General features: G+C 43.5%; 1 protein-coding gene across 4 annotated transcripts in view; it reads left to right on the forward strand.

Annotated features, from left to right (window-relative positions):
- The window catches only part of qrsl1 (glutaminyl-tRNA amidotransferase subunit QRSL1), a 73291-nt gene extending 46328 nt beyond the window's left edge, over window positions 1-26963 (forward strand). For 3 of the 4 annotated variants that reach the window (XM_068019195.1, XM_068019187.1, XM_068019203.1), the window contains 4 exons: window positions 14465-14657; window positions 21146-21263; window positions 21977-22182; window positions 25545-26962. In XM_068019195.1, the coding sequence (XP_067875296.1) occupies window positions 14465-14657; window positions 21146-21263; window positions 21977-22182; window positions 25545-25756 (729 nt within the window). In that variant the 3' untranslated portion in view covers window positions 25757-26962. Of the gene's footprint in view, window positions 1-14464; window positions 14658-21145; window positions 21264-21976; window positions 22183-25544 lie in introns of all 4 variants that reach the window. The other variant, XM_068019210.1, reaches the window with a different exon arrangement.
- Window positions 26964-27285: the final 322 nt, after the last annotated feature.

Genomic DNA, 27285 nt, shown 5'->3' on the forward strand with positions numbered 1-27285 from the left:
AGCAAACTTAGATACATTACTCTCTTCATACAAGTCATTAATATAGAGTGTAAATAGCTGAGGCCCCAGCACTGATCCTTTCAGCACCCCACTATTCACTGTCTGCCAACTTGAAAATGCCCCATTTATGCCCACTCTCTGCTTCCTGGCTGCTAACCAATCCTCTATCCATGCTTATATTACCCCCAATACCTTATCTTACCGATTAATATTTTATGTGGCACCTTGTCAAACGCCTTTTGAAAATCCAGGTATATTATATCTACGGATTCCCCTTTATCTACCCTACTAGTTACGTCCTCAAAAAACTCTAATAAATTTGTCAAACAGGATCTCCCTTTAGTAAAATCATGCTGACTTAGTTTAGTTTAGTGATACAGCACTGAAACAGGCCCTTCGGCCCACCGAGTCTGTGCCGACCATGTACCACCCATTTATACTAATGCTACACTAATCCCATATTCCTACCACATCCCCACCTGTCCCTATATTTCCCTACCACCTACCTACACTAGGGGCAATTGCTAATGGCCAATTTACCTATCAACCTGCAAGTCTTTGGCGTGTGGGAGGAAACCGGAGCACCCGGAGGAAACCCACGCAAACACAGGGAGAACTTGCAAACTCAACACAGGCAGCACCCAGAATTGAACCCGGGTCGCTGGAGCTGTGAGGCTGCAGTGCTAACCACTGCGCCACTGTGCCGCCCATTTGTTCGAATCATACTTAGATTTTCCAAATGCAATGTTAAGACTTCTTTAATAATAGTTTCCAGCATCTTCCCAATGACTGATGCTTGGCTAACTGGCCTCTGATTCCCTATTTTCTCTTTACCTCCTTTCTTGAAAAGCGGCATAACTTTTGCCAATTTCCAATCTGACGGGACCATTCCTGAATCTAAGGAATTCTGGAAAATTATAGCCACGAATCCACTATTTCTGCAGCTATCTCTTTTAGAATGCTAGGATGTAGGCCATCTGGTCCCAGGGACTTGTCAGATTTTAGCCCCTCAAGTTTCTCCAATATTTTTTCTCAGCTGATATCAATATCCTTAATTTCCTCACTCTTTTTAGTCCCTAGGTTGCTGCCTATTTCTGGTATGGAACTTGTGTCTTCTACTGTGAAGACAGACCCAAAATGTTTGTTCAATGCCTCTGCCATTTCCTCATTCCCCATGATGATTTCTTTTTTCTCTGCCTCTGAGGGATCAACATCTGCTTTTGCTGCTACTTTCCTTTTTAGGTATTTATAAAAGCTCTTACAATCTGTTTTTATATTGCTGGCTAGTTTATTCTCTATTTTTTTGCTTTTTATCAACTTTTTGATGGCCCTTTGCTGGTTCCTAAAACACTCCCAATCCTAAGATTTACTACTATTTTTATAGTATAAAAATACATTATAAGCCTCTTCTTTTAGTATAATGCTCTCCTTAACTTCCTGAGTGAGCCATGGCTGGGTCTTTCTTGACGAATTTTTGTTTTTGAATGGGGAGCTGATTGGTGAGTAACTGCTGCTTGATAGCACCGATGACAACATCTTCTATTACTTTGTTGATGATAGAGATTAGACAGTAATTGTCTGAATTGGATTGGATTTGCCCTGCTTTTTGTGAACAGGACATATCTGGGTAATTTTCCACTTTGGCGGGTAGATGCCAGGCTTGTAGCTGTACTGGAACAGCTTGGATAGAGATGTGGCTAGTTCTGGAGCACAAGTTCAGATGTTGCACAGCCTTTACTGTAACCACTGTGCTCGGCAGGTTCTTGATATCATGTGGAGTGAATTGAATTGGCTGTAGACAGGCAACTCTGATGGTGGTCCTCAGGAGGAGGCTGAGATGGATCATCCACTCAGCACTTCTGGCTGAAGATAGTTGCAAATGTTTCAGCCTTGTCTTTTGAAGTCATTTGCTGGGTTCCCTCATCATTGAGGATGAGGATGCTCATGGAGCCTCCTCTTCGGGTTAGTTGTTTAATTGCCACCACCATTCATGACTGGTTATGGCTGGACCTCACAGCTTTGATCTGATCCATTGGGTGTGGAATTGCTCAGCTCTGTCTACTGCCTGTATGTCTGTGTTGTGGATTCATGAGGTTGGCATCTCATTTTTAGGTATACCTGGTACTGTTCCTGGCATGCTCTGCTGCTTTCCTCATTGAACCAGAGTTGATCCCCTGGTTTGATAGTGGCGACCAAGTATTGGAACCGAATATTCAAGGATATTCAACATTTAGGAAGGACAAGCAAAAAGGAAAAGGAGGTGGTGTTGCGCTGATAAAGGGATGGATCAGTACCTTAGTAAGTGAGGATCTCAGATCGGAAGAACAAAATGTGGAATCTGTTTGGGTGGAGCTAAGAAATAGCAAGGGGCAGCAAACTTTGGTAGGAGTTGTTCATAGGCCACCAAACAGTAATGGGTAGTGTGGGGCATGGCATTAATCAGGAGATTAGAGAAGCATGTAGCACGAGTAATACAGTAACCATGAGTGATTTCAATCTGCATATAGACTGGGGAAATCTACTGAGCACTAATGCTGTGGAGGACAAGTTTCTGGAGTGTGTTAGGGATTATTTTCTAGAACAGTATGTTGAGGAACTGACTAGAGAACGGGCTATTTTAGATCTAATATTATGTAATGAGAAAGGGCTAATTAATAATCTTCTTGTAAAAGAACCCTTAGGGATGAGTGACCATAATATGATAGAATTTCACATTATGTTGAAAGTGAGGTAGTTTAATCTGAAATTTGAACAAAGGAAATTATGAAGGTATGAGGGGTAAATTGGCTGAGGTGGATTGGGAAAATACATTAAAAGGTATGACAGTACATAGGCAATGGATAGTCTTTAAATAAATATTACATAGTTTACAGCAACTATACATTCCTTCAAGGCACAAAAACCTCAAAAGTAATGGCAGTCAACCTTGGATAACAAAGAAAGTTAAGGATTGTATAAGATTAAAAGGAAAGGCCTATAAAGTTGCCAGAAATTGTAGTAAACCTGAGGATTGGGAGGATTTTAGAATACAACAAAGGAGGATGAAGAAACTGATAAAGAAAGGGAGAATAGAATATGAATGTAAGCTAGCAAAAAATATGAAAACATACTGTAAAAGCTTCTATAGGTATGTAAAAAGGAAAGGTTTGGCTAAGGCAAATGTGGGTCCATTGCAGGCAGAGTCAGGAGAATTTCTAATGAGGAATAGAGAAATGGCAAAGAAGCTAAATGGTTACTTTGTGCCTGTCTTCACTGAGGAAGATACAAGAAATCTCCCAGAATTAGAGATCCAAGGGATTAGGAGGAATGAGAAATCGAAGGAAATTAGTACTGGTAAGCAGGTTGTATTGGAGAAAGTAATGGGGCTGAAGGTTGATAAGTCCCCAGGACCTGAAATTCTACATCCCAGAGTGTTGCAAGAGGTAGCTATGGAGATAGTGGATGCATTGGTGATCTTCTTCCAAGATTCTATAGATTCTGGAGCGGTTCCTGCAGATTGGAAGGTCGCAAATGTCACCCCACTATTTAAGAAGGGAGGGAGAGAGAGAGAATAGGGAATTGCAGTAATAAAAACAAGAAACGCTGGAAATACTCAGCAGGTCTGGCAGCATCTGTGGAGAGAGAAGCAGAGTTAATGTTTCAGGTCAGTGACCCTTTTTCTGAACTGACCTGAAACGTTAACTTTGCCTGTACTTTCTGCGACTGGTGCACGAGGACACCCAGATCTTGCTGCACCTCCCCCTTTCCCAATCTATCGCCGTTCAGATAATAATCTGCCTTTCTGTTTTTGCCAGCAAAGTGGATAACCTCACATTTATCCACATTATACTACATCATATTTGCCCACTCACTCAACCTGTCCAATTCACACTGGAGCTTCTCTGCAACCTCCTCACAGCTCACACTCCCACCCAGCTTTGTGTCGTCTGCAAACTTGGATATATTACATTTAATTCCTTCATCTGTATCATTAATATATATTGTGAATAGCTGGGGTCCGAGCACTGATCCCTGCAGTACCCCACTAGTCACTGCCTGCCACTCGGAAAAAGACCCGTTTATTCCTACTCTTTGTTTCCTGTTTGCCAACCAGTTCTCTTCCCAGTTCAGTACCTTACTCCCAATCCCATGTGCTTTAATTTTGCTTGCTAATCTCTTATGTGGGACCTTATCGAAAGCCTTCTGAAAGTCCAAATACACCACATCCACTGGTTCTCCATTATCTGTTCTACTCGTTACATCCTCAAAAAATTCCAGTCGATTTGTTAATATGATTTCCCTTTCGTAAATCCATGTTGACTTTGTCCGATCATGTCATTGTTTTCCAAGTGCTGTGCTATTACATCTTTTATAATGGAGTCTAGCATTTTCCCCACTACTGATGTCAGGCTGACCGGTCTATAATTCCCTGTTTACTCTCTGCCCCCTTTTTTATGTCTTTATGGGGTTACATTAGCTACCCTCCAATCCGTTGGAACTGTTCCAGAGTCTATAGAATTTTTTTAAATGACCAGCAATGCATCTACTATTTCAGGGGCCACTTCCTTAAGTACTCTGGGATGTAGCTTACCAGGCCCTGGCAATTTATTGGCCTTCAATCCCTGTCAATTTCCCTACTAATACTGATTTCATACAGTCCCTCCTTCTCACTAAACCCTATGTTCCCCAACATTTCTGGGAGGTAATTTGTTTCCTCCATTGTGAAGACAGAACTAAAGTATGTATTTAATTGGTCTGCCATTTCTTTGTTCCCCATTATAAATTCCCCCATTTCTGACTGTAAGGGGCCCACATCTGTCTTCATTAATCTTTTTCTCTTCACATATCTATAGAAGCTTTTACAGTCAGTTTTTATGTTCTCTGCAAGCTTACTCTCCTTTTCCCCTTCTTAATCAATCCCTTTGTCCTCCTTTGCTGAATTCTAAACTGCTCCCAATTCTGAGGTTTGCTGCTTGTTCTGGCCATTTTATATTTCTCCTCCTTGGATCTAATACCATCCCTGATTTCTTTTGTAAGCCACGGTTGAGCCACCCTTCCTGTTTTATTTTTGCGCCAGACAGGAATGAGCAATTGTTGTAATTCATCCATGCGCTCTTTAAATGCTAGCCAATGACATGAGCCTATCCACTGTCAACTCTTTGAGTAACGTTCCCCAATCTATCATAGCCAACTCGCGCCTTATACCTTCATAGTTTCCTTTATTTAGATTCAGGACCCTCGTCTCAGAATCAACTCTCTCACTCTCCATCTTAATGAAGAATTCTATCATGTTATGGTCGCTCTTCCCCAAGGGACCCCGCACAACAAGATTATTAACTAATCCTTTCTCATTATACAATACCCAGGATGGCCTGTTCTCTAGTTGGTTCCTCAACGTATCGGTCCAAAAAACCATCACTCCAGGAATTCCTCCTCTACAGTATTATTGCTAATTTGGTTTGCCCAATCTATATGTAGATTAAATTCACCCATAATTACAGTTACACCCTTATTGCATGCGACTCTAATTTCTTGTTTAATGTCATCGTCTACATCACCACTGCTGTTTGGGGGTCTATATACAACCCCCACAAACGTTTTCTGCCCCTTGGTGTTTCTTAGCTCCACCCATACAGATTCCACATCAGGATTCTCTGAGCTAATATCCTTCATTACTATTGTGTTGATTTCCTCTTTTACTAACAATACTACTTCACCTCCTTTCCTTTTTTGCCTGTCCTTCCTAAATATTGAATACCCTTGGTCACCCTGTAGCCATGTCTCCATAATCGCAACTGTATCGTATCCATTTACATCTATTTGTGCGGTTAATTCGCCTACCTTATTGCGAATACTCCGCGCATTGAGACACAATGCCTTTAGGCTTGTCTTTTTATCATTCTTAGCATTATTTTGCACTATGGCCCTATTTGTTTCTTGCCCTTGATTTCTATGCCTTCCACTTTTGCCTTTTGTTTCCTGTCTTTCGTTTCTATCCTTGTTTCCTCCTCCTCAGTCTCCCTGCTCAGATTCCCATGCCCCTGCCATTCTAGTTTAAATCCTCCCCAAAAGCACTAGCAAACGCCCCCACGAGGGCATTGGTCTAGTCCTGCCTGGGTGTAACCCATTCTACTTGTACAGGTCCCACCTTCCCCAGAACCGGACCCGATGTCCCAGGAATCTAAATCCCTCCCTGCTGCACCATTTCTCCAGCCATGCATTCATTTGGTCTATTCTCCTGTTCCTCTACTCGCTAACACGTGGCACAGGAAGTAATCCTGAGATTACTACCTTTGAGGTCCTGCTTTTTAATTTAGCTCAAAACTACTTAAATTCATCTTGCAGGACCCATCCCTTTTTCTACCTATGTCATTGGTACCGACATGTACCACGACCACTGGCTGTTCACCTTCCCCCTTCAGTATGTTCTGTAGCCACTTCGAGACATCCTTGACCCTAGCATCAGGGAGGCAACATACCATCCTGGAGTCTTGTTTGCGGCCACAGAAACGCCTGTCTGTTTCCCTTACGATTGAATCCCCTATCACGATAGCCCTGCCACTCTTCTTCCTCCCCTCCTGTGCAGCAGAGCCATCTGTTGTGCCACAAACTTGGCTGTTGCTGCTATCCCCTGAGAGGCCACCCCCCCCCCCCCCCGCCCACAACAGTATCCAAAGCGGTATATCTGTTTGAGAGGGGGATGGCCACAGGGATTCCCACACTACCTGTCTGCGCCTACTACTCCGCCTGATAGTTACCCATCCCTTTTCTGTCTGTGCAGCCATTACCTGCGGTGTGACCACCACGCTAAAAATGCTATCCACGACGTCCTCAGCATCGTGGATGCTCCACAGTGAATCCACCCGCAGCTCCAGCTTCGTAATGCAGGTAGCCATTGGTGCAGATGGATACACTTTCTGCACACATGGTCGTCAGTGACACTGGAAGCGTCCCTGATTTCCCACATAGGGCAGGAGGAGCAGATCACAGGTGCGAGGTCTCCTGCCACGACTTACCTTCGGTTAATTAGTTACTCCCTTTGAAAAATAATAATTACTCTAGGGGCCTAGTTCTACTCCAAACACTTCCCACTACAATCTAAAGTCCTTAATAAGTTACACTAATTTAAAAATACTCACCTTATCATTTGAGGGTTTTTTTTCAAAAAAAACTTTCCCCTTTTTTAAGCTATTTACAAGCACTTACAGCTGTTACTTACCCAACCAATCACCTTGCAGATTTCCCGTGATGTCACTATAAGTTTCTTTTCCCTCTTTCGAATCTCAGCACACAGAGAAAGAAAGAGAGAGAGCCAGCCGGACTCCAGGTAAGTCAGGGCCTCGAGCCCAGCGCTCTCTTTTTCAGGTCCCGCTCTGCATCAGCCTCCTTCCAGGTCTGCCAGCCCCCGCTCCGGTGTCCAGGTAAGTGAGGCCTCGAGCCCAGCGCTCTCTTTTTCAGGTCCCGCTCTGCATCAGCCTCCTTCCAGGTCTGCCAGCCCCCGCTCCGGTGTCCAGGTAAGTGAGGGCCTCGAGCCCCGTGCTCTCTTTTTCAGGTCCCGCTCTGCATCAGCCTCCTCCCAAGTCCGCCAGCCCCCGCTCCGGTCTCCAGGTAAGTGAGGGACTCGAGCCCTGCACTCTCTTTTTCAGGTCCCACTCCGGGTCAGCCTCCTCCCAGGTCCGCCAGCCTCCGTTCCGGTCTCCAGGTAAGTGAGGGCCTCGAGCCACGTGCTCCCTTTTTCAGGTCCCCCTCCAGATCAGTCTCCTCCCAGGTCCGCCAGCCATCGTACCGGTCTCCAGGTAAGTGAGGGCTTCGAGCCCCATGCTCCCTTTTTCAGGTCCCGCTCTGGATCAGTCTCCTCCCAGGTCCGCCAGCTACCGCTCCAGCTTGCAGGTAACATCTTGTTAACAAGATCTCAGCCATCGGTTTGTTGTTTGTTCCTCCAGTCAGGTTTCCGCCCCACCAGAGTACCAAAATGGCTCTCATCAAAGTCACAAGTGACATGCTGTGTGACAGTGACAAGGGTAAACCATCTGGATGAGCAGAAATTTCCTCCACAATTAAATATTGGGAAAACTGAAGCCATAGTTTTTAATCCCCGCTCCAAACTCTGTTCCCTAGCTACCAACTCCATCCCTCTCCCTGGCAACAGTCTATGATTAAGCCAGTCTGTTCGCAACTTTGACGTCACATTTGACCCCGAGTTGAGCTTCTGACCTCATATTGGTGCCATCACTAAGACTGCCTATTTCCATCTCCATAACATAGCCCAACTTGATCCCTGACTCAGCTCATCTGCTGCTGAAACCCTCATTCATATCTTCATTACCTAGACTTGACTATTCCAATGCACTTATGGCTGGTCTCCCATATTCTACTCTCCGTAAACTTGAGGGCATAAAAGAAACTGCTGCCCGTGCCTTAACTCGCAGTAAGTCCGATTCACCTGTCACCCCTATGCCTGCTGACCTACACTGAACAAAGAAAATTACAGCACAGGAACAGGCCCTTCGGCCCTCCAAGCCTGCGCCGATCCAGATCCTCTATCTAAACATGCCGCCTATTTTCTAAGGGTCTGTATCTCTTTACTTCCTGCCCATTCATGTATCTGTCTAGATCCATCTTAAAAGACGCTATCGTGCCCGCGTCTACCAGCTCTGCTGGCAACGCGTTCCAGGCATCCACCACCCTCTGCGTAAAGAACTTTCCACGCATATCCCCCCTAAATTTTTGCCCTCTCACTTTGAACTCGTGACCCCTAGTAATTGAATCCCCCACTCTGGGAAAAAGCTTCTTGCTATCCACCCTGTCTATACCTCTCATGATTTAGTACACCTCAATCAGGTCCCCCCTCAACCTCCGTCTTTCTAATGAAAATAATCCTAATCTACTCAACCTCTCTTCATAGCTAGCGCCCTCCATAACTGGCAACATCCTGGTGAACCTCCTCTGCACCCTCTCCAAAGCATCTACATCCTTTTGGTAATGTGGCGACCAGAACTGCACGCAGTATTCCAAATGTGGCCGAACCAAAGTCTTATACAACTGTAACATGACCTGCCAACCCTTGTACTCAATACCCCGTCCGATGAAGGAAAGCATGCCGTATGCCTTCTTGACCACTCTATTGACTTGCGTTGCCACCTTCAGGGAACAATGGACCTGAACACCCAAATCTCTCTGTACATTAATTTTCCCCAGGACTTTTCCATTTACTGTATAGTTCACTCTTGAATTGGATCTTCCAAAATGCATCACCTCGCATTTGCCCTGATTGAACTCCATCTGCCATTCCTCTGCCCAACTCTCCAATCTATCTATATTCTGCTGTATTCTCTGACAGTCCCCTTCACTATCTGCTACTCCACCAATCTTAGTGTCGTCTGCAAACTTGCTAATCAGACCACCTATACTTTCCTCCAAATCATTTATGTATATCACAAACAACAGTGGTCCCAGCACGGATCCCTGTGGAACACCACTGGTCACACGTCTCCATTTTGAGAAACTCCCTTCCACTGCTACTCTCTGTCTCCTGTTGCCCAGCCAGTTCTTTATCCATCTAGCTAGTACACCCTGGACCCCATGCGACTTCACTTTCTCCATCAGCCTACCATGGGGAACCTTATCAAACGCCTTACTGAAGTCCATGTATATGACATCTACCCTTCCCTCATCAATCAACTTTGTCACTTCCTCAAAGAATTCTATTAAGTTGGTAAGGCATGACCTTCCCTGCACAAAACCATGTTGCCTATCACTGATAAGCCCATTTTCTTCCAAATGGGAATAGATCCTATCCCTCAGTATCTTCTCCAGCAGCTTCCCTACCACTGACGTCAGGCTCACCGTTCTATAATTACCTGGATTATCCCTGCTACCCTTCTTAAACAAGGGGACAACATTAGCAATTCTCCAGTCCTCCGGGACCTCACCCGTGTTTAAGGATGCTGCAAAGATATCTGTTAAGGCCACAGCTATTTCCTCTCTCGCTTCCCTCAGTAACCTGGGATAGTTTCAGTGCTGTATCTCTAATCTAATCAGATCCCATCCGGACCTGGGGACTTGTCCGACTTAATGCCTTTTAGAATACCCAACACTTCCTCCCTCCTTATGCCGACTTGACCTAGAGTAATCAAACATCTGTCCCTAACCTGAACATCCTTCATGTCCCTCTCCTTGGTGAATACCGATGCAAAGTACTCGTTTAGAATCTCACCCATTTTCTCTGACTCCACGCATAACTTTCCTCCTTTGTCCTTGAGTGGGCCAATCCTTTCTCTAGTTACCCTCTTGCTCCTTATATATGAATAAAAGGCTTTGGGATTTTCCTTAACCCTGTTTGCTAAAGATATTTCATGACCCCTTTTAGCCCTCTTAATTCCTCGTTTCAGATTGGTCCTACATTCCCAATATTCTTTCAAAGCTTCGTATTTCTTCAGCCACCAAGACCTTATGTATGCTTCCTTTTTCCTCTTAGCTAGTCTCACAATTTCACCTGTCATCCATGGTTCCCTAATCTTGCCATTTCTATCCCTCATTTTCACAGGAACATGTCTCTCCTGCACGCTAATCAACCTCTCTTTAAAAGCCTCCCACATATCAAATGTGGATTTACCTTCAAACAGCTGCTCCCAATCTACATTCCCCAGCTCCTGCCGAATTTTGGTATAGTTGGCCTTCCCCCAATTTAGCACTCTTCCTTTAGGACCACTCTCGTCTTTGTTCATGAGTATTCTAAAACTTACGGAATTGTGATCACTATTCCCAAAGTAGTCCCCTACTGAAACTTCAACCACCTGGCCGGGCTCATTCCCCAACACCAGGTCCAGTATGGCCCCTTCCCGAGTTGGACTATTTACATACTGCTCTAGAAAACCCTCCTGGATGCTCCTTACAAATTCTGCTCCATCTAGACCTCTAACACTAAGTGAATCCCAGTCAATGTTGGGAAAATTAAAATCTCCTATCACCACCGCCCTGTTGCTCCTACATCTTTCCATATTCTGTTTACATATTTGTACCTGTATCTCACGCTCGCTGTTGGTTCCCAGTCAAGCAATGTCTTGATTTTAAAATTCTTATCTTTGTTTTCAAATCCCTCCATGGCCTCGCCCCTCCCTATCTCTGTAATCACCTCCAGCCCCAATGGCCTCTTGTACATCCCCAATTTTAATTGTTCCACTATAGGTGTCTGCATCTTCAGTTGCCTAGGCCCTAAGATCTGAAATATCCTCTCTATGCCTCTCCACCTTTAAGACACTCCTTGCAACCTACCTCTTTGACCAAGCTTTTGGTTATCTGACCTCATATCTCCTATGTGGCTCAGGGTCATATTTTGTTTTATAGTTCTCCTGTGAAGCGCCTTGGGATGTTTTATTACGTTAAAGGTGCTATATAAATATAAGTTGTTGTTGTTGTCATCGTCTGCAGTCTTTGACATGGATGACCGCACCATCCACCTTCACCACCTCTCCACTGTCGTCCAGCTGGGTGGAACTGCACTCAGCTGGTTCCATTTTTATCCATATAATCAGACCCAGAGTATCACTTTTTTGTTATTCATTCATGGGGTGTGGCATCGCTGGCTAGGCCAGCATTTATTGCCCATGCCTAATTGCCCTTGAACTGAGTGGGCATTTAAGAGTCAACCACATTGCTGTGGGTCTGGCATCACATGTAGGCCAGACCAGGTGAGGATTAGGCAGATTTCCTTCGCTAAAGGACATTAGTGAACCAGATGGGTTTTTACAACAAGCGACAATGGTTTCATGATTACCAGTAAACTAGCTTTTTATTCCAGATTTTTTTATTAATTGAATTCAAATTTCACCATCTGCCGTGATGGGACTTGAACCCAAGTCCCCAGCGCATTAGCCTGGGGCTTTGGTTACTAGTCTAGTGACACTACTACTGCACCACCGCCTCCCCCAATGGCTTCTCTTCCCACTCTCAAACTGTAACCTTTGGTGTCCTTAGCCCCCTCTTTTTCTATATGCTGCCCCTCGACGACATCATCCAAAAGCACAGTGTTCGTTTTCACGTGTACACTGACGACACCCTGCTCTGTCTCAGCATCACGTCTCTCAACTTCTCCATTGTTGCTAAATAATTAGACTGCTTATCTGAGATCCAGTAAAAGGTACCTGGACCTGCACCTGAAGTGCTGTAACCTGCAAGGCTACAAACCAGGTGCTGGAAGGTGGGATTAGAATGGTGGCTGCTTTTTTCAGCTGGTGCAGACACAATGGGCTTAAATAGCCTCTTTCTGTGCTGTAACTTTTCAATGATTCTATGGTTCAGTACTGGATGAGCAGTTATGTCCTCCAATTAAATATTGGGAAGACTGAAACCAACTCCATCCCTCTTCCTGGCAACAATCTGAGACTGCACCAGTCTGTTCACAACCTTAGTGTTATATTTGACCCCGAGATGAACTTCCGACCACATATCTGCACCACCCCTAAGACCGCCTATTTCCACCTCCGTAACATCGACTGACTCCACCCCTGTCTCAGCTAATCTGTTGCTGAAACCCTCATTTGTGCCTTTGATACCTCTAGACTTGGCTAGTCCAATGCACTCCTGGCTGGCCTCCCACATTCTACCCTCTGTAAACGTGAGGTCATCCAAAACCCTGCTGCCCATTTCCTTACTCACACCTTGGTTTTAAAATTCTCATCCTTGTTTTCAAATCCCTCCATAGCCTCACCTCTCCCTATCACTGTAATCCCCTCTCGCACTACAACCCTCCGAGATATCTATACTCATCTCATTCTGGCCTCTTGAGCATCGCCAATTTTAATTGCTCTACATTGGTGGCCATGCTTTCAGCCGCCTGGGCACTAAGATCTGGAATTCCCTCCCTAAACCTCTCCGCCTCTCTACCTCTGTTTCTTCCTTTAAGACATTCCTTAAAATTAACCTCTTTTGGTCATCTGCCCTAATATTGCCTTATGTAACTCAGTGTCTAATTTTGCTTATAATGCTCCTGTGAAGTGCCTTGGGATGTTTTATTACATTAAAGGCACTATATAAATGCAAGTTGTTAACTGGTTTTAGAATTTATTAATTTTTTTGACAAATCTCCCTCTCGTCTTGTTAAAAGAAAATAATAATTCAGATTATGTTCCATATTAACTTTACTGAGATAGAAGTAGAACTTGTTCTGTTGACAGAAAGTTGGTGCACATGCAATTTACGTTGCATTATGTTGGGAATGAATGGCAGTATGTTTGTTTGCCATTATTTGTGGTTATATTGAAATCAATGCTGTAATTCTGAAGTAGGGAAGGTTTTCTAATACCATTTTAAAAATAGCGATAGAGACTGTGCATTTTGTTTCTTATCTTTGTTTATTTGTCCAATATATTCGGTAGTTCAGATGGTTTTATTAACTATGCTTTGTCATTTGCACACACTACTGATTAACAGTAGGATCACACTATCAAAGTACTCTAGTACTCAGTGTCAGGATGTGGTGTGTAAGGGTTATTTGATGCTTGAAGGTGGTGTAAGGCTTCATTGAGGTTGTACTGGGTGTGTGTGTACTGTTGTACTAGTGGGTATGCAATGCTGTGTAGGGGTTAGATGGGTCTATACTACTATACCAGTGGGTCTATAATGCCATGTTGGAGATTGGTGGGTTTCTACACTGTGCTGGTGGGTATGTTATGCCCTGTTGGGGATTGGTGGGTAACCACTGTGCTGGCGGGACTGTTATGCCATGTTGGGATGAGTGGGTCTATAACGTGTTGGGATGGGTGGGCATATACCACTGTGCTGGTGGAAATGTTATGCTATGTTAGATATTGGTGGGCATATACCACTTTGCTGATGGATATGTTATGCTATGTTAGATATTGTTGGGTATATACCACTTTGCTGATGGATATATGTCGTGTTGGGGATGGGTGTGTGTATATGCTGCCATGCTGGTGGATATGAAAGGATGGGTGTGTCATGCTGAATCAGGGTTCATTATAGAACTCTGACACTAATAGATGTCTGGTCTACTAAATCAATCCTGGCCCAGTTTATTTTGATAAGGTGTGCTTCTGCTCTACATTTGATGGTCACTTCTGGCCTTCTGAAAGAGGCTGCTTGTGGGAGATGCTCAACTGGGGCCTAATGATAGACCCTCCCACCTGCATTAGAGAAGAAATTGGAAGGACAGGCACCAGGATCCGTTCTCTCATAAGACTGGAAAAGAGAATTCCCCCCCTCCCCCCAAACTAAAAAAAAGGCTTTGAAAATGGGTTTTACAATTTAGATTAAGGATCAGTATCCTTCTAAAGTCCTTCAAACCCTCTTTAGTGCATCATCTATTCATGAAAGCTTAAAAATAAATTCTCGCATTTGGTCCTTTATACTTAAAAATGTTAGTTATAAATTTGTCACAAAACTATTACCTATTAATTTGAAATGGGGAATCAGATATTTCATTTCTGCTGCATTTAATCAACACCCTTCTTGCTTGTTTTGAAAGGAATGTCATGCCCCTGGACTGTCCAGTGAAGCAGTGGAAAACTGGACAAAGGCTGCTGACCTATTTGAAAATGCAGGTGCCAGAGTTGTTGAAGTCTCCCTACCTCATACCCAGTACTCAATTGTGTGCTATCATGTCCTATGCACAACAGAAGTAGCATCAAACATGGCACGCTTCGATGGACTAGAATATGGTAGGAGCCACAATGTAGATAAAGACAAATTCACTCAATCTGTAACCTCAGTTAGGCAATAGTTACTATACATGTGCTGAATTAAGAACTACTATCTAATAGATAATCAATTATAACTTCACAGCAATGTTGAGATGTATTTAAAATGACTTAAAAATTATTTAGGAAACTCCAACTGAGAATATCCATTGGGTTTGAGCCAGTTAACAACTGGCAAAATCATGGCATGAACTAAGTCAAGTCCAGTTTGGTGCCATAGAAGCTCAAGACACTGTGATTCATGCTTGTGTCTACCAAACACACCCGTCCCCTGTGGAGAAACCAACTATATTTCTGCCAGTTTTATGAATCTGGATGGGGGTGGCTTCACTATTCAATTTTAGAAACATACAAAATTGATCAGCTGGAGAAGACCAGCGGGCCCATCAAGATGCTCCACGCCATGATGGCCAGAACATCATGCCAAAAAACTTTCAATTTGTTGCTATAAAATACTTTTCCCCTCCATATTTCTCCCTTTCTTTCCATATCATTTTTATTCCATATCTTTCCATTTCAGACTCAGCATCAAACCTGAAACCTTCGTGGTCTCTGGTTCATCTATAGACTGGATAAACTCACTGAGTGACCTAGGGAGCATCATAATTGACTCAGCCTGAGCCAGTAAAGCATACAAAAACAGCTCAGTGTTTAAAAAGATGCTAGCAAAATACTGAAAAATAAGGAAGTAAAAGCAGTCTTGCAAGATGTGATGAAATGACAAAAATGCACTTACAAAACTGAGCATAGACTAAGAGACTGATGGGCTCAGCCTTCAGTCTGTCCTTCTATGTTCAGTTTGCAATGGCTGTGTGAATTTTTGCTTACTTAGTACAGAGATTAGTGGAATCGAGTGATCAGTTGGCTGACAAGTCAAGCACTAACAACTCTTTATTGACTACCTGATTCTAGCTGGAGTTCCTAAACTCGTCATGATGTCCCAGGAACCAATTTCAAAATGTCCCTACAATAGATGGTCATAGTAAACTATTAGAATGAACTTTCCAGAAACTCCAGGTTCACCCCCCCCCCCCCACCACCCACTTTAGCCCAAAAAAATACTTGCTTGAGGCATATAAGCGGTAAACTTGAGGCAGATGAAGCTGAATATGAATCCCAGTGCCCCTGCAAACCCATTGATGAGGTTGGTTAATCAATCATCAGTGGATTACTGTGGACGTGTCTGGTTCAGTCACATGTTTTCAACCTCCCATTGCCAGGTATGTCTTCCTGGAGCTAATTCAACTCCAAACTCCTTTTTAAACCGTCGCCCAGACAAACGCAGATACAGGTATTAGACAGAGAGTAGATACCAGGAGCTGCCCATAAGTGCATGGTGAACATCACAACCCACCAAATGATGTGTGACTGGATGGTGGTCATCCTGGCTACAAGTTGAACTCCCCAAATTCCATTGAATTCTGGTTCCACCTCTAATTGGCGAGCCAGCACCTTCAAATACTGCAGTCTGATTTTATTCCTTGCATCAATGAAATTTAGTAAAGGTCAAAGATAAGGAGTTATGTTAGCTGGTAACTAAAAATTCTGCCTCACTATCTTTTCATCCCCTTAACGAATACGGAGTATTGTAATTCATTGACTGTAAAGCACTTTGGAATGTTCTGAGGATGTGAAAGGTGCTATATAAATGCAAGTTCTTTACTAAACACTTACAGTTTTGCCGAGCATCTTGTAATTTTTCATATTCTGACATTGGAAGATATTCAATTCGCTCAGATTAAGCCTGAGATACTGTAAGAACACTTGGTTTCCATATCCCAACAAATATATACCAAGGAACCAGATCAATCATCAATATTTCTCTTTAACTCCGCAGTAAGGGACCATCTGACGTTTTGCCACTGAATTTAGACCTAGGAGTGAATGGTGCCTGCGTCAGCTTGCTGAATTGCTTGACAATAATGTTCAGATTAACTTTGAGGATATCATCCCAGCAAGGCAGACAAGTCTTGCACAAACAACTCTTTATGGAATACAAATCACAACTTAAAGTGACCCTTAGCTCAGTGGATAGCACTGTAGCCTCTGACTCAAAAGATTGTGGGTTCAGGTCTCACTTCAGAGACTTGAACACAAAACTAGGCTGACACTCCAATACCGAGGGTCTGTTGCACTGTTGGAGGTACCCCTTTTTCGGTGAGACATTAAACCGAGACCCCATCTGCCCTGTCAGATAAATGTAAACAATCCCATAAAGCTATTTCAAAGAAGATTAAGGGAGTTCTTGCCAGTGTCCTGGCCAATATTTATCCCTCAACCAAAATAATTAAAACAGATTACCTGGTCATTATCATATTGCTGTTTGTGTGCAAATTGGCTGACACATTTCCTACATTACAGCAGTGCATTTCAGGAGTGATTCATTAGTTGTGAAGCACTTTGGCACATCCTGAGATTGTGAAAGATGTTGCATAAATGCAGATCTATCTTCTTTCTTCATTCTTTCTTCCTATTGTTGTGACCGAGGTTGGAAGAATGCACTGTCTTTCTCTAGTTCCACTGGTCACAACATATTTATAAATGTTTTACCCAGTTACCTATACGGCCAATATTAGTTTCAGAATAACCAGGTTTCTTTAATAAATAACCAAATTGTTGATTTATTATAAAACAAGACTTATTCAATAAAGATGCAAAGCTTATTAACGCATAGTTTGAAATATGAAAGTTATAAATGGGGCGGCGCAGTGGTTAGCACCGCAGCCTCACAGCTCCAGGGACCCGGGTTCAGTTCTGGGTACTGCCTGTGCAGAGTTTGCAAGTTCTCCCTGTGACCGCGTGTGTTTTCGCCGGGTACTCCGGTTTCCTCCCACAGCCAAAGACTTGCAGGTTGATAGGTAAATTGGCCATTGTAAATTGCCCCTAGTGTAGGTAGGTGATAGGGAATATGGGATTACTGCTGGGTTAGAATAAATGGGTGGTTGTTGGTCGGCACAGACTCGGTGGGCCGAAGGGCCTGTTTCAGTGCTGTATCTAAAAAACAAAAAAACAATAAATGTCTGCCTTCTAAAATAACCTAACACACACACACACACACACACACCGGTTAAAAAAAAAATGAAAAAACTGGCTCTGCAGACATCAACTTATTAAAAAATAATACTTTGGCCAAGTTATTGTGAATTCTTGAAGAAAAAGGATAAGATATGGAAGATTCCAGATGGCCCTTGGTCCAGCTTCCAGGTACACACAGACAGCTGTCACTGGGATCTTTCTGGAACTGTTCTGTTCGGGTGACATCAAGTAGTCTTGCAGGAGTTTTGGTAGAATTAATGCATCAGTCATTTCAGCTATCAGACTGGATTCTCAGTAGATTTTTCAAAACAGGTGGAAAAGGATAAGTTGGGTGGCTTCTCTATTAGCAGGCTACACACCAACTGAGCATTCAAACAGTTCAAGCCCAAATCAGAGCCTGACAACTATAAACCCGTGACCCGTTCCACCTAGAAGGCAGCAGATGCATGGGAACACCACCACGTGCAAGTTCCCCTCCAAGCCACACACCATCCTGACTTGAAATTATATTGCCGTTCCTTCACTGTTGCCTGGTCAAAATCCTGGAATTCCCTTCCTAAGAGCACTGTTGGTGTACCTATCCCACATGGACTGCAGCGGTTCAAGAAGGCATCTCACCACCACTTTCTCAAGGCCAATTAGGGATGAGCAATAAATGCTGGCCTAGCCAGCGATGCCCACATCCCAGGAACGAATAAAATAAATTACTTCTCTGTAAACAACCCCAATAGCCAGCAAGGCTCCTTATGTTTATTTAGCACTTCATTGTCTCTTCCAGTAAAAAAGAATCTAAAGTGTCCTTCCAGTAACCTTTTTCAAAAAAAACAAATCCCATCATCTCCTCAGTTTTTCAAATGAACCAACTTTCACAAACTTTTAAACATGAGTCCTCAAAAAATATTAATAATGGAAGCACCTTCATAGACACTTAATTAATGCAAATAGATGTTGTCAAAGTTAGCTAGCAGTTCAAATAGCAACAATTAATGGACAGAGTTCCTTAACAATATGAGTGGCAGAGTTTTCATCGGCAATTCAGTGCGTCACAGTAAATTAACACTAACAGATAGCAGCGATCAGATTCTGATATTACTACAATTGGTGAGATTAGTTTAGAGTTAAATCTCTAGATAGCAGAGAAATTAGCATCAGATAACAAATCTATGTGTATGATTAGTAATGTTCCAGAGTTTATACAACTTTGTCCTTACAATTAGCGTGGCTGAGTTGATCTTTCTTCTTTCTCTGAGACACAAGTCTTAGCTTCTGGAGCATCAAGTCAGTGATATCCCTTTTGGTGGCAGGATTACCTTTTCCACTCAGACAGACTTAGTTCCACTTTCAGCTGACCCCAGCTTCTGCACAAACAACAATACCAAAGCGGCACAGTGGCGCAGTGGTTAGCACCGCAGCCTCACAGCTCCAGGGACCCGGGTTCGATTCCGGGCCTGTGTGGAGTTTGCAAGTTCTCCCTGTGTCTGCGTGGGTTTTCTCCGGGTGCTCCGGTTTCCTCCCACAAGCCAAAAGACTTGCAGGTTGATAGGTAAATTGGCCATTATAAGTTGTCACTAGTATAGGTAGGTGGTAGGGAAATATAGGGACAGGTGGGGATGTTTGGTAGGAATATGGGATTAGTGTAGGATTAGTATAAATGGGTGGTTGATGTTCGGCACAGACTCGGTGGGCCGAAGGGCCTGTTTTAGTGCTGTATCTCTAATCTAAAAATTGCTGATCTCAGATACTTATACTGTTAAATGGCACCCGTATCTCTATTATAACAGCCTAACCTCTCATCTCTTTCTTAATATACTTTGTACTTATAAAAAGTATCTCTCTACACTTGCTAGGTTAAAGTTCTCACTGAAGAAAAGAGAATTTTCTTCTAACCACATCTGCTGGAGGTGTTGGAAACCAACTTTTTTAATATTTTAATTTCAATGAAAAATTCTTTCCATACAATTAACCAGTGTGAATGACATATGTATCTGAAGATTTTGCTCCCATTTGTATTAATAAGTAAGTGTCTAGGAATCCCTTTGAGCCACTGAAATATGGATTTCTAGACAGGCCATCTCCACTTTACAACCCCTCACCTGACACCCTCATCTTTCACCAGAGGTCCCACACAGAATGAGGCAGACTGAAATGTTTAGGTCACCCCTATTCTCTGGGCTTGAGTCTCCAAAATACCTTTCAACAATAATAAAGAAGATTTTGCTTGTATACACAAGCTTTCATTGTGTAATTAATTTATAAGTTTTATAATCTGATTGAGAGATTGCTACAAACCTTATGGTTTGATGGTTTGAATTAACCAACTTTCCAGCAACTCCAGTTCTACAAATGACCTCCACATTTAGTGGACAACTTTTCAGTTAAAACTCCATTTGGAAAACATTCCAGATAGTTTAAACGGTTATTCCCCTACGCATTTCGAAGGCGCCCTTCAGCTATTTACAGGGCAGTTTACGGGGACAGGAAGATAAACAAAAATTGACACAGAGCCAAAGAAGGAGACATTGTGGCAGGTGACCAAAAGCTTGTTCAAAGAGGTAGGTTTTATGCAACATCTTAAAGGAGGAGTGAGATGGAGAGGCAAAGAGGTTTGGGGAGAAAATCCCAGGGCTTAGACATCTGAAGGCACAGTTGCCAATGGTGAGGTGAAACTCTGTTACCAGTTAGTTTTTTAAATTTTCACTTTTTTATGTAATAGACGAGTGCTCCTTGTCCAGTTGTGACATTTATACTAAAATAAGAGCAAAATGCTGCAGATGCTGGAACTCTGAAATGAGAACAGAAAGTGCCAGAAATACTCAGCAGTTCTGGCAGCATCAGCACAGATGCTGCCAGACCTGCTTAGTATTTCTGGTACTTTCTGTTCTCGTGACATTTATACTGTTGCCATATCTCATCTGTCTGCTTAAACAGAAAAAAGCATGCTTAATGCTTACAAACTGTTTAGTTTAGAGATACAGCACTGAAACAGGCCCTTCGGCCCACCGAGTCTGTGCCGACCATCAACCACCCATTTATACTAATCCTACACTAATCCCATATTCCTACCACATCCCCACCTGTCCCTATATTTCCCTACCACCTACCTATACTAGGGGCAATTTATAATGGCCAATTAACCTATCAACCTGCAAGTCTTTGGCATGTGGGAGGAAACCGGAGCACCCGGAGGAAACCCACGCAGACACAGGGAGAACTTGCAAACTCCACACAGGCAGTACCCAGAATTGAACCCGGGTCCCTGGAGCTGTGAGGCTGCAGTGCTAACCACTGCGCCACTGTGCCGCCCATCACTGCTGGAGATGTTCTTGGAACTTAGCATGTTAAATGTCCGCAGTGTGCAATGGTAGACTCCAGCATTCTCTTCTGCTCCTGATTTCAAATATTTTTATTTAAAGGGCACCACAGTGAAATAGAAAGTTCCACAGAAGCCATGTATGCAGCAACCAGACATGAAGGATTCAATGATGTAGTCCGAGGAAGAATCTTGGCAGGAAATTACTTCCTTTTAAAACAGTAAGGCAGCTTCTAACCAGCTTACATGCTGGCAGTTTACTAACATCACCAGTTATAATCTCATATTAGGTGGGTCAGGCGCATTCCAGATAATCTTTAATGTATTGACAAAATACTGCGATTTTAATCCATTAGTGGTGTTAATTAGATATGTGCTTCTGATTTGCATGTTAGCTTGTCTCAGCTGGTAGAACTCTCACCTCTGAATCGTAAGATAGTGAGCACATAATTTAAACTGACACTACAATGCAATACTGAGGATCTACCCTCTTGCTGGAGGTGCTGTCCTTCGGCTGAGATATTCGACTGGTTGTTATGGTACGTGGTAAAGATCCCATGGAATTATGTAAGAAGAGTAGGGCGTTCTCCTAGTGTTCTGATTAAAATTTCTCCCTCAACCACCACCACCTAAAACCGATTATCTTGAAGTAATGCATACATGTAGCACTCTGAGGCATTTGGAGAGGCATGATGACGTGCTATATACATGCAAATATTTCACTCAGGTTTTGAAATAAAAATATTAATTTGTTCAGTTTCTGCATACAACTCAGCTTTGCAGTTATTCATGAGGGTGGGAGGGAGGAATCACCTAGGCTACTGCCCCTTTAAAATATTTTCATCTTGGTGTTGAAACACTGTCTTTGTCTTTTCTTTCTTTGTCGTTTCTTTCTAATGTGAATACTTTTTTTTACCCTGTTGAATTCTCTCAGGAATTATGATCACTTTTTTGTAAAAGCCCAGAAAGTGAGGCGTCTCATTGCCAATGATTTTCTGAAGATTTTTGGATCTGGCATTGACGTCCTTCTTACACCCACAACTCTAAATGATGCCTCCACATATCTTGAGTTTATCAAAGAAGATAACAGGACAAGGTCTACCCAAGAGGATATTTTTACCCAGTCTGTAAACCTAGCAGGTATGCATGGCACTTTACATACCAGACAGCTTTACTTGGAGTTGTGATTTTTTTTAAAATTTTCATCGTACTTTTCATGAATTACTTTATATATTTTACTAGTAAAATCATCAAGCATTTCATTCTTCTTTTGCTAGCTCTCCATTAAAGAAAAAAACTCTGCCATCAAAGGAAAATTGCTTACGGCACTGTAGCCTAGATATTCCATTATTGGTGTAATTTGGACTGGAATGGCTATTGATGGTTTTTGTACCTACTGTAACTGTGATTTTTGTACCCAGTTTTCCACAGTCAGTATATTAGCATAATTTCAGTTATAGAATTGAACAGGTTTTAGGGAGCGCACCAGCAGAATAGGAGCAAATAATTACTCAAATTTAATTTAAAGTGACATGGACAATTTAGCAGGGAATGTCCCAAAAGGGGCTAAAAATTCTAAAAGCCTTTTGGAAAGCCTAAAAAGGGATTTCAACCCTTTAGCAGACTGAAGGGACAGGAGACCCAGGAAAGACAGGTAATGAACAAAAAAGTAAGCCCATGGTGCAGACAAGGGTCTTCAGGTAGACGCTGTGCAGCACAGCCCCCAATCCACTGTGGAGGTGATGCTGCAAGCGGTGTTTGGGGGAATGATGCTCGCCTGTGATGCTACACAGCACCATCTCCATAGGTAGTCAATTCAGCATGGCTGGAAGGAGGTGGTACCAAATGTCAAGCCACAGATGGATTGTTACTACAATCCTACAATGCTGGTCTCTACCCGGCAACGTGGAAAATTGCCCTAGTATGTCCTGCACACAAAAAGCAGGACAAATTCCACCTAGCCAATTACCAGCACATCAGTCTACTCTCGATCATCAGCAAATTGATAGAAGGGGTCGTCGATACTGCTATCAAGCGAAACTTGCTCGGCACAACCTGCTCAGTGACGCTCAGTTTGGGTTCGGCCAACGCCACTCAGTTCCTGACCTCATGACAGCCTTTATCCAAACATGGACAAAAGAGCTGAACTCCAGAGGTGAGGTGAGAGTGACTGCCCTTGACATCAAGGCAGCACTTGACCGAGTATGGCATTAAGGAGCCCTAGCGAAATTGGAGTCAATGGGAATCGGGGGGAAAACTCTCCAATGGTTGGAGTCATACCTAGCACAAAGGAAGATGATTGTGGTTGTTGGGGTTCAATCATCTCAGTCTCAGGACATCAGTGCAGGAGTTCTTCAGGGTAGCATCCTAGGCCTAACCATCTTCAGCTGCTTCATCAATCATCTTCCCTCCATCATAAGGTCAGAAGTGGGGATGTTTCCTGATGATTGCACAATGTTCAGCACCAGTCATGACACCTCAGATACTGAAGCAGCCCATGTCCATATGCAAGACTCGGACAACATCCAGGCATGGGCTGATAAATGGCAAGGAACATACGTGCCACACAAGTGCCAGGCAATGATCGTCTCCAATAAGAGAGAATCTAACCATCTCCCCCTGATGTTCAATGGCATTACCATCGCTAAATCCCCCACTATCAACGTCCTGGAGGTTACCATTGACCAGAAACTGAACTGGACCAGCCATATAAATACTGTGGCTACAGGAGCAGGTCAGAGGCTGGGAATTCTGTGGCGAGTAACTCACCTCCTGACTACCCAGTGCCTGTCCACCATCTACAAGGCACAAAGCAGGAGTGGATGGGTGCAGCTCCAGCAACACTCAAGAAGCTTGACAGTCCTGACAAAGCAGCCCAATTGATTGGCACCCCATCCACCGCTTTAAACATTCACTCCCTTCAGCACTAACATATAGTGGCAACAGTGTGTACCATCTACAAGATGCACTGCACCAACTCATCAAGACTCCTTAGGCAGTAACAGAACACCAGCACCTGCAAGTTCCCCTCTAAGCCACACATCATTCTGACTTGAAAATATGTCGCTGTTCCTTCACTGTCGCTATCAAAATCCTAGACATACACTACATGGATTGCAGCGGTTCAAGAAGGCAGCAAACTACCAGCTTCTCAAGGGCAATTCTGGATGGGCAATTAACACTGGTTTTGCCAGCAACACTCGCACACAAAAATGGGGAGGGTTAGCGATCGGGAAGGCTGGGCTGTGGGGGTGATGGGGAAGGCTGGGCTGTGGGGGTGATGGGGAAGGCTGGTCTGTGGGGGTGATGGGGAAGGCTGGTCTGTGGAAGTGCTCGGGAAGGCTGGGCTGTGGGGGTTATGGGGAAGGCTGGGCTGTGGGGGTGATGGGGAAGGCTGGGCTGTGGGGGTGATGGGGAAGGCTGGGCTGTGGGGGTGATGGGGAAGGCTGGGCTGTGGGGGTGATGGGGAAGGCTGGGCTGTGGGGGTGATGGGGAAGGCTGGGCTGTGGGGGTGATGGGGAAGGATGGTCTGTGGAGGTGTTCGGGAAGGCTGGGCTGTGGGGGTGATGGGGAACCCTGGGAAACCATTGCAGCAGCAGCAAATGTTCATTCAGGATCCCAATTGCCCCCGTATTTAACTCTTTAACCCTCCCTCCCCCCCCCCCCCATAGTTTCCGTTGTGGGGGGGCAGGGGTTGGGGGTGTGGGAGTATTTTTTACCCTGACAGCATCAGTTCATTGGGTAGAATGACACCATCTCAGAATTGTCCTTGAGAACGCTCATCAACACATCAACATCCTTTTGAAGGCAGGTGCCAACATTGTGCAAAATATTTCAAATGTCCTTATCAATGATGCATAGGAAAAAGAGGGAGGATTCTTTGTACTCCCCTCCCCTAAAAACACTGCAGACCCCAGTCCCCCAATATTAGCCCTCCCGACCACTGACCCTCATCCTCATCCACCACCTTAGCTGCCCCAATCACTGACTTTCCCCCAGCCTCCCAGTCACCTACCTCCCCCCAGCCCTCCGTTAAGTTCAGCAGGACCTCTACACCCCCAGTCTTGTCGGGTTATTCGGCCATTTCTGCCATCCCCGCACCCTCTCTGTAAATATCGGGGCTTGTGGATATCCATGATACCTGAGATCTTGGGACTTCATTGATATTACCCCAAAGAAAGAAAACAGTTAGGGAAGAGTAACATTGAGGTTTAGGTAGATATTCCTGAGCTTTGCTTGATCAATTTTACACTACCTTCTGGTTTAAATGGATCTACAGTAGATCTGATTGTATATGATGAGTGCGTTTCAGGGACAGTATGGGCCAGGTGGACCAAATGATTTTTTTTTCATGTTCAATCCTTACTTATGTTACAGGTTTTTTCCCTGCCTGCCTCAATCAGGGAATGCCACGAAACAAGGCAACAAAAAAAGAAATAAAGTGTTATGAGGACAAAACAGATTTGTTTTCAGCTAGTTAAAGTCTTAATTTTGCTTTTCAGGTTTGCCAGCTGTAGCAGTCCCTACTGCTCTATCAGGAAGAGGATTGCCACTAAGCATTCAATTTATTGGACGGGCTTTTTGTGATAAGCAGCTCCTGACAGTTGCCAAATGGTTTGAACAACAAATGAATTTTCAACACATTAATCTCCAGGGACTGTTAAATAAATGCAGTGAGCTTCACAAACCTCAAACTTCAATTGGAGCGTTCTGACATTTCCAAAATCTTGATGGCTCTGACAGTTTAAAAGGATAAAAGTTTGAAATAAGTTTTTCTTTAAAAAAAAAATGAAGCTTATGTGTCACAAACTGGAACACAGTATGTGTTTTATTATTACAAGATGGAATGGGAAGTATATAATTATTGAATATTTATCTGTGTTTTTCTTTCTGTCTGTGGCTACCAGAGTTGTTGAAAAAGTCTTTGATCAGCTTTTTGTACGAAACTGACCGGAAAATCAAATGGAAGCTGACTGCCATGATAGATCAGCAGTGCCTGTGAGCCCCCTGGAAACATGTGGGTTAGTGGCCATGCTGGGGCTTTCACACTTTGGGGTCATGACCTTATACAAGTCTCCCAATCTATTCAGAAAAATGCAAGATCGGCTGCACCAGTTTCCAAATGTTCCAGATAAAACTCCTGACTGGAACACCCCATTGCATTGTCTGAAGCAATGCAGTGAGGAGCTGGCACAGATGATCCAGGATCTTCCAAGGAGATGCAATTCCGTATACAGGTTCTGAGTGGGAAGTATCTCCTTCCCACTTGAAGAGAGAGATACCACCACCTGTTCTGTCAGAACTCCTGAGGTTTGATTTGAATGGTAATTGATAGAGAACAGGGAGATAGATCCCCACACCCTGCTAGTTATATGAAACTCATGAAGAAAGTTTCACTGAAAAGAAACCTAATTTCTAATTAACATGTCCATCTAGGGAGCAGTAGTACCGCAAATTCAAATTTAACTGACATGAAATATTGGAAGCAAGTTGCCAAAAGCCAATGGTACATTATTACTGTGTGACTATTTTACATGAAGCTAACTCTAAATGTTTTTTGGAAAAGAAAGCAATTGTCTGTCTGACAGCTTCATTCTTTTGCTGATCTGTGTGTACACCATTTGTTATAAATGTAAGAAATAACAGCATAGTTTCCAGTCCTTCCATCATGTTACAGTGTGTCTCTAAAACCTCTGCTTTTCAGCAATTTTTAAAGTTTTAAGATCTTCACGTTAAAAGTCTGTATACTGCAGAACCTACTACAAAGGCATAGGAGTTTAAATGATGCTTAAAAGCTTCAAAACTGCTCCCCAAATCTATTTTGTTAACATAATGTGCTGTTGTCCCATCAGGAGAGTATGTCAACATAGGTTTAAGGTGAGAGGGGCAAAGTTTAGAGGGGATGTGCGAGGCAAGTTCTTTACACAGAGGGTGGTGAGTGCCTGGAACTTGCTGCCGGGGGAGGTGGTGGAAGCAGGTACGATAGCGACGTTTAAGAGGCATCTTGACAAATACATGAATAGGATGGGAATAGAGGGATACGGTCCCCGGAAGTGCAGAAGGTTTTAGTTTAGGCAGGCATCAAGATCGGCGCAGGCTTGGAGGGCCGAATGGCCTGTTTCTGTGCTGTACTGTTCTTTGTTCTTTGTTGTTCTTTGTCAAAGTGTTACGGGTACGGTAGCATAGTGGTTATGTTACTGGACTAGTAATCCAGGGACCTGGTCTAATGAGCTGGAGAAATGA

This window comes from Heterodontus francisci, chromosome 3 (assembly GCF_036365525.1).
Source record: "Heterodontus francisci isolate sHetFra1 chromosome 3, sHetFra1.hap1, whole genome shotgun sequence".
Taxonomy (NCBI): Eukaryota; Metazoa; Chordata; class Chondrichthyes; order Heterodontiformes; family Heterodontidae; genus Heterodontus; species Heterodontus francisci.